The 8,553-nt window shown below is 39.0% G+C and overlaps 1 protein-coding gene across 5 annotated transcripts in view; it reads left to right on the top strand.

The window, feature by feature from the left end:
• Positions 1 to 2,981: 2,981 nt before the first annotated feature.
• Positions 2,982 to 8,553, top strand: part of HGF (hepatocyte growth factor) — a 70,354-nt gene continuing 64,782 nt past the window's right edge. The window contains exons 1-2 of one of the 5 annotated variants that reach the window (XM_033192972.1): positions 2,982 to 3,141; positions 3,404 to 3,548. In XM_033192972.1, the coding sequence (XP_033048863.1) occupies positions 3,004 to 3,141; positions 3,404 to 3,548 (283 nt within the window). In that variant the 5' untranslated portion in view covers positions 2,982 to 3,003. Of the gene's footprint in view, positions 3,142 to 3,233; positions 3,549 to 8,553 lie in introns of those variants that run through there. The other 4 variants (XM_033192970.1, XM_033192971.1, XM_033192973.1 and 1 more) reach the window with 4 other exon arrangements.

The raw sequence follows: 8,553 nt of genomic DNA, 5'->3' as shown, positions 1-8,553 counted from the left end.
GAATTACCAAAATGTGACACGGAGACACAAAGTGAGCACACGCTGTGGGAAAAACGGCACCAACAGACTTGCTCAATTCGAGGACACCACAAAACTTCAATTTGTAAAAAACACGTTATCTGTGAAGTACAATAAAGTGAAGAGCAATAAAATGATGTATGACTATGTAAGGCAATCAGTAGATGATGGGAAAAAAACAGTATATGATGTAGAAAGAACAAAGAGAATGTGTTATCAAAATAGACTAAACTAATAGCATCATTAGAATTTCATTTGAATATTTCTTTGTAGTTTTGCGAGATTTAAAATTGTGTATTGATTTATTTTATAAATTATTATGGAGCACCTCCTATATATCCAGTCTTAGACTTATTTTGGTGATTATACTCCAGAACATAGGTGATTCTTCTCCTCCTGGGGTTAAAGAAAATGTATACCATCCTATGGAGAATGACTAATATGAATCTCACACTTGAATATTACTTTGGGATCTTACGCAAGTTATTTAAGAATAAAAATAACTTACCTATGTTTCCTCAACTATAAAATGAGAATTTTAATAATCTTAAACTTATTATAAGGATTAAATAATTTTCAATGGTATGTAATATGATGCTTAGCATACATTAAGAGCTCAGTGCATATCAGCAACCATTTCAGTAAAGAAAGACCAAATAATTTTTGTCAAAAAGAAATACAAATAAATTATATAGGTTTTTAGTTGTATTTACGATATTTAATATGACAGTAAAAAAAGTTGTGAAAATGTGTAACCTAATAAATAAGTTTATTCAGTTTTCTAATGTCCTGAACCCCTTATCCCAGATGGATTTTGCTCCTAACTTATAACAATAATTTACAACCCTGACTCTAGTTTTTCCTGAGAGAAAAAAATAAATAGAAACACTGTTCTTTTTCTTTCCTTACCTACAGGAATTTACTTACAGAAAAAATCTAGCTTCTTTTAAAAACAGCCTTAATCCCTTGTTGGGCCAAGGGAAAACTTTTCCATTACTCACTGAAGTTTTGCTAAAAAAAATTACTGACAAGGGGCAGATCAATAGGCGAAAAAGGCATACACATTCATTTGATCATAATTTTACACAACACGAGAGCCTTTAGAACAAAGACCCAAAGTTACAAAAGAAATTGTCCATTTTTATGCTTAGGTTCAACAAAGTGTGGGCAGGTGTGGAGAAATACAACTGGACAAAAGGAATATGATCTCATGCTAACAAACTGAGTGGGAATGCCTGGCAAGGTGAGATTCTTCCTGGTATATCACACACTCATTCCTTCTGGGTATGGGGCAGGACCTTCTCTGCAATGGGGTCTTATGAGCTACGATCAAACAAGGTAGGTCAGATAATGTCTTTATGGCCAGATTTCACACAGAAAGTTGAGGTGTTAGAGTGATATGTTTAGGTTTTATGGCTGGTTTGGGAAAAAGGGTTCTGGTTTCTAAGAGCCACCTTGGGAAAGAGGGATTCTAATTTCTATGGCTCGCCTTTGGGGAGAATGAAGGGCCAGAGACTGGAGGGCAAGAGAAAGTCGGAGAGAGCTGCTTCTGAGGTCTTCACTTGGGGTATCATTTTTCTGAGCCCCTACACCCTAATAAAGCACAAGAGATGCAGTGGAGCAATTCAGGGTCATGGTCAGGCAATACATTGAACTGAGATTTCCCAAAAGGTCTAATGAACAGTAAAAAGAAAGTAAAATGGATCCTGGGGACACCAGAGAGAGGCTGACAAATGATTTTTAAGTAAGGAGAAAATGATAAAAGAGAAGGATTAGCAATAGAAATGGGTCATATAAAATAGATCCCTCAAAAGGAATTCGCTTAATCCCTAGCTTCTCTAGATATCCCACAACTTCAGGGACTTACCAGGCAGGTCGTTTTTCCCTGAAAGTGGGGGTAGGGGAGCTGGAGGACAAATGAAGGTGGTATGTGGAGGGAAGGCTGTTCTGTGGATGAGTTTAATTCAGCCCCACAATTACTTCTGTACAGCTACACACTGCTCTAGTCATTCCCACATTCGGCCTGCTTTCTCTTCCTCTGTGGACAGGCGCACTGTTCTCTACTAATATCCATCTTAGAGAGACACAGGGGCAACTCTCCCTCAGCATCCATTAGACATAAAGGAGGCTCTGGCTTAAAGTTACTAGAGCATCCACCTCTGGGTGCAAAGACAAAATCTCTGAATCAAGTGAGCGGTCTGTGCAATGACCTCACAAAGATTTGATACCTAGCAGTCCCTCCATCCCCATACAAGCTCCTCATCCTTCCACTTCCACTTTGGGAAGCTGGCTGTCGTGTACAGGCGGATGAAGCTGGAAAAGAGAGGCATATTCAACACTCATGAACTCCAACAGCTTGAGGGACTTCCGGTGAAAGTCAGTCCTAGCCAGTGCATACGTATGTACACACCAACGTGTGAATATGTGTTGTGTGCACGTGTGTGCCTGTACAAGAACACATGGCATATTTACCTGTCAGGGACAGGCTGTGGACAATGACTATTTCTTGGACTTTCTCTTAAAAAGTCAGATCAGACAAGTTTATTTTGTATACTTTGGGAAAATGTGTGGTATTTCGTGAGTTTAGCACAGTTTGTGGGGGGAAAAAAAAAAACTGCTTTCTCTGAGCCCATGGGGCAGGGGTACTTTTTTCATTCGACAATCTGCGTGCTTTTGTTTTGCTTGCTTATTTTGGCCCCACAACACCACACCCTTTTCTTACCTAACCTCTTTCTACCTGGGCTGGACTTGCCTGGACTCTCCTCCCTGGCCCCTCTCCCTCCTCTCCCAGGTCTCTAAACCCCTAGAGAACCTGTGTCAGTGTTTTGAATCCCTCAATTGCTCTAGCAGGAAAACTAGACAGATTAGGAGCTGGGGCACATTTGGCTGAAAGACAGCTCTTCGCTTTCTTCTTATGCTGCTTCCCCTTCCTCTTTTCCCAAATAGATATATAAACACATGTATTTTCCTGTTTAAATTGAGCGAATGGTCCTCTGCCTGTGCCTTGATTTAGCTATTGGGCTCAGCCTTGCTCCTCCCTGCCTTACTCGGATAGGAGCCACAGGGATCTGGAGCTCCAGCTTCCAAATTGAAGCTGGCCTCAGGCCAGGTGACCTTTTCTTTGTAAGTTTCTTTCCTAAGCGTGGGGTTGGGGGGAGGCGGGGAATGGGGGAGTGCAGGGATCTGTTTGGTGGTGTTGAAGTGGGGGGGCGAGTGAGGAAAGGAGGGGGCTGGAAGAGAGTAAAGGGCTGTTGTTAAACAGTTTCTTACCGTAAGAGGGAGTTCAGACCTAGATCTTTCCAGTTAATCACACAACAAACTTAGCTCATCGCAATAAAAAGCAGCTCAGAGCCGACTGGCTCTTTTAGGCACTGACTCCGAACAGGATTCTTTCACCCAGGCATCTCCTCCAGAGGGATCCGCCAGCCCGTCCAGCAGCACCATGTGGGTGACCAAACTCCTGCCAGCCCTGCTGCTGCAGCATATTCTCCTGCATCTCCTCCTGCTCCCCATCGCCATCCCCTATGCAGGTTAGTTTCCTTCTTCTTCTTCTTTATTATTATTAGTATTTAAGTCTCCTGCTAACCTTCCCTATTCCTTTTAACACCCTCTTTTTATCCTATTCCCAGCATCCTTTCTGAACTCAGTATGTAGTCTAAGTTTCTAAAAGCTCTCATTATGCTTGCTTTTGACATTCTTTTTGTTGTTGTTGTTTCTTTGAATAGCATTTACAATGATAATTAACTTTCCCTCAGCTCCCCTCCACCCCCAACCCAAGCCCTGTCCCACTTAGCCTAATAGTTGTGGATTATGGGATAGGGAGGAAGTGCTAATACTGGCTGAATTTGGCTGTTTTGGACTAGTTTAAAGCTAAAGAGAGGGTCTGGTCTGAAGAGGCAAGAGTGATGGTCAGTCCAGCAAGAAGTCATCTTTTTCCAGAGAAAAATTTTTCATAATAATCCACTATTCCACATCACCTAGTCAACATTTGGAGCCAAATTACAACTTTGTACAGGTTTTCATTTTCAGGAGGCAGAATAAACTGATTATTTGCATATCATAAAAATGAAAGAGAAAGCCTCTGTTTGAAGATCTTATCCTTTCTGGGTGCGGATGTCTGCCCTTTGGAAACTGCAGTGCATGAAGACTTTGATTAAAGCTGCAGAATTGCCCCTCTCTGTCTCCCACTTTCTCCCTTGGGTTTGCCAGCTGGGGAGGAGTCGCTTGAAAGTTCATATTGCCTGGAGGTTTAGAGATCTCATTTGCTGCTTTGGGAAGTTTCTCTTGTTATCAGGGCAAGAGGAAACATCTGTATTTTGTTGTATTATCATTGTAGAGGCTGAAGTGCCAACGGGAGAAGGCAGTGAATATCAAGGGTGGGCACAGGGGAATAAAAGAGTGGAACAAATGCCCAGATGGAGACATGGCCTTTTTACAATATAAAAAAGGAAACTGGCTGTATCTTTTGAGATGTTAAATATGAAATTTATCAGGCCTCGGATCTAGTTTTTGATATGGTACAAGGGTTAAAAACCTCAAGAATTTGCTAAATGAAAAGGAAAATCATTCAACCCACATGGTTTTCTTTTATTTTGTGAAGTGGCCCTTTTGGAAAATGACGCTGTTTGGAAGGGTCACTTTGAAAGCATTTAGGTAAGATTTCTGAAGAAGTTGAAAAGAAGTGAGTTCAAATCAAGCAGGTTATCATGCTTGAGATGTGTCATGTTAAAATTGCTTCACAGGGTCGGGTGCAGTGGCTCACACCTATAATCCCAGCACTTTGGGAGGCTGAGGCGAGCGGATCATGAGGTCAGGAGATCAAGACCATCCTGGCTAACACGGTGAAACCCTGTCTCTACTAAAAATACAAAAAATTAGCCAGGCGTGGTAGCGGGCGCCTGTAGTCCCAGCTACTCAGGAGACTGAGGCAGGAGAATTGCTTGAACCTGGGAGGTGGAGGTTGCAGTGAGCCAAGATTGTGCCATGCACTCCAGCCTGGGCAACAGAGTGAGACTCCATCTCAAGATGAAGAAGAAGAAAAAAAAAGTTTCACAGACAATTGCTGGTTTAGGGGATTTTGAGCTTAAATTGAAATAATGGCTAATATTTTGAGGGTTTTCATTTTTAAAGATTAAAATGTCACTGTTCTGAAGTAGAATCTGGTTACCTGAATTCATCTGTGCGAATCCAAGGGGAACACAGTGTGGAAAACCCAAACAGTAGATCAACCATAGGCAGTTTCTATTTGTTTTTGGCATGCATTATGAACTTTTGGCAGGAGACATACATTTATAATTATATTTCACTTTGCCTAATGTAGAAATCACTGTGTTTCCTGAGTACAGGCAGAATGCAGCCCAAGAGTGCTGGCAGGCAAGGAGAGTCCAGTTGGGAATTACAAATATGCTGTGAATAATTCCTGAAGTGGATAATTCTAAAATTGTCATCAAAGGAGGGTCTGCCTTTGTTTAGGTGGCCAGTTTATTTTGCTAGTTTTTTAAATAACCTTTAAAATAAAAAACATGGGTAGCCTCTTAAACACATAAAAGTTTGTTCTTTTTTAAAAGTCATTTAGTATTGACTATTTAGAGGTTTCTTTTGTTGTTGTTACTAGCTTTGATTATAATTATTTATTCTATGAATTTATATTTGTACATATAGTAAAATAACACATTGTTAGGAAAGAAGTATATACTGTAAGTTGACAACCAGTTATCAACAGAAGACATTATGGAGATACTTTTTCTAAAAGCTTCTTAAGAAATATTCAATATAAAGGGCCCAAGCCATCTTTGTAGGAGTTAGCCGATTTAGAATTACCCTCTATTCACTCCCACCTACATGGGAAACAAATATCCAATCCTCTGTAATAAAAGAAGCATTAAATGAGCACCTAATGTTCAAGAGTATGTGGGGGATGTAAAGATGAACAAATGAGAAAGGAACTTAAATTTGTTGAGCAACTGATATGAACCAAGTGGTAAAGTACATCTCACTTAATTCTAATAAGATTGACACTATTGGACTCATTTTTCCTGAGGAAACTAGGTTCAAAGACCTCAGTTATCTTATTTTTTTGTGAGTTAAGGGACAGAGCTCAGGTTCCTACCCAAATCTATGTGAATGAACTACGTCGTGGTTTTTTTTTTCTTTTTTCATTTATATTGAAGCCAGCAGCAGTGAAATCAACTGAAACTTAATTTTAAAAAATCATTTGACTAAGTGATGTATTAAAAAAAAAACCCCGGTTAGAAATACTTTGTACTATGGTTGCGAGTTCATTTCTAGCATAGAGAATCAAGCCAGGTTAAGGGGTCATATGGTACTAAAGTCAATATGAAAAGATGGATGGTAGAATAGTCAGTACCTTAGCACAGGAACACAAGTGGCCCAAAGTACAGAGGTTCATAAGTATAGGGAATGTCCCAGGAAGGACCCCACACAGCAACTGAAGGCAAGCATTTGAGGCAGAAGTACTGGGCATGTGATGCGGAATATTGTCTCTGAGTGGAAAAGTAAGATGAGGGTAGAATGGATAGGACTGAATGTCATGCTCAACCATATGGTCTTTAAAATGAATGTCATGGGAGCAGCTGAAAGTTTTTTTGTTGAAAAGATACTTGATTGAAGTTGTTCTTCAGTGTGGTTGCTTCAGTTCCTGTGTGGAAGGAAAGTTGTAGGCACAAACAGACTGTGAAGGTGGAGGCCAGGATTAGGCTTCTAGAAGAATGAAGCCTTAAATAAGAACTGGAAAGAAGGAGAAGGAAGAAAATACCTAGGGAGGCCCCTCAAGTCACACTGAACATCACTTCATTTTGTAAATCCCCTTGGAAGAGATGATGCTGCAGCTTCTCAAATACCAGCATTTGATTTACATCTGACACAGTCTCTGTCTTTTTGGTATCTTTATTTGTGATATTGTTGCCTTCGCTAAATAAGGGGAGATGACTGCCAATTTGCAAAAATCCATGTCTTAGATAATAATGAAAATTTGGATTTCTATTTGAAATTCTTGGCTTTGGAGAGTTTACAATCTCCAGTCCCAACCATTCCCTTCCATTAATTATTTGTGTACTTTCATCTTAACATCTTGCCACTTCAAACTGTTAATCACTAATCATGTGGATAGGTTTCTCAGAATATGTGGAGCCAGATTCCTGCTTCTTTCCACACCCTGCAAATCCTTTCCTTGCATGATTTTCCTTTGAAGTAAATGGTTAGTCCACACAGAGAAGAAAATATATGAGGTACTGAGAGAAATGAGTGTGAGGTGCCGGGACTAGAGGGAGAAATGTGTCTTTCTTCAAGCACCTTGATACATTTGACCCTACTTGCTGTGTGTAGGTTTTCACTAGGATCCTAATGATTTCAGCTCTAAAACAGGGACTTTGGGTTCTTCAGGAAATATAGCTTCCAGAATGTTTTACCATACTGGGAGAAGAGGAAAAAGCAGTTGTAATTTAAAGCACAGGGAAGCATGATAAATTTGTAGTGATCTCTCACCCTTTGATTTCATTTCAATATTTTGTTTATAAACTTCAGCTAACAGTCACGCACAAAAAATAGTAGGGACAAATCTGATCCAAAGATATTTTTGAGTTTCTTCCCAAATTAAGCTTGGCTTTTAACTGTTTTCAGTAAAACAAGCATCAGTTGTTAATGCATATGGAGGAGAAAGTTGAAACTATTTTCAGCAAAGGAATTTTATTTTCAGATGCTGTTTTTGAATGACTTCTGTTTTGAATTTTTCTTTTATTGAATAAGGAATTAATTTTATAGATGTGTGGATTACATGATGTACAATTAGCTCCAACTTCATATTTTTTAGTAATTAGTTACTGGCTTAGTATAAATGACTTAATTAAAAGGGAAAGTTTCTATGTCATGAGAACAAAATAGTGAGAAGAGAATTCTGGTGTCTGGTTCTGATTGCCCCTGATAGCTTTGTAGCCCCAGACAGGCTTTTCACTTCTATTTATTATCTAGTAAAGGGAAATAATAGATTTATTTGTTTTTCAAAATGCTTTTTGATCTTTAGATGAAAGGTAGTGATTGGAAAATTTGTCAGCAAGCAAGGGTAGACTGTTTTTATGAGGTACAACAAAACATTAACACATTTCAGTAGGACAACTGCGGAGATTCAGAATTAAATACAATCAACAATTCCATGGAGACCTCCGTTCTCCAGAATCTTCTTCATGGCTTGCCTTCATTTTGCGTGGCATTGAGAAAAGAAACCAGAACATTGACCAGAGATTTTGTTTCATTTGATAGATTAAAATACATTACACATTTAATATTTGTCTTAGACTTTTTGATTTTTATGCTTTTCCCTCACACTTAGACATGTATACTAAATACATTATACATCAGGCCAACTTCAATTTTATATTTTTAGTTAATATAATTATACACATATTTGAGAAATATGTGTACAAAACTCTTCTATTTTGGTGAACAGTTGTTTCATAGATTTTTTTCATCCATTAACTATCATTTATTTCTAAGAAACATTCAGATTTATACAGGAAATTA

Source organism: Trachypithecus francoisi, unplaced genomic scaffold (genome assembly GCF_009764315.1).
Source record: "Trachypithecus francoisi isolate TF-2019V2 unplaced genomic scaffold, Tfra_2.0 Lachesis_group4, whole genome shotgun sequence".
Taxonomy (NCBI): domain Eukaryota; kingdom Metazoa; phylum Chordata; class Mammalia; order Primates; family Cercopithecidae; genus Trachypithecus; species Trachypithecus francoisi.
Note: the sequence above shows the minus strand (reverse complement) of the source record. Positions and strands in the feature narration are given on the sequence as shown.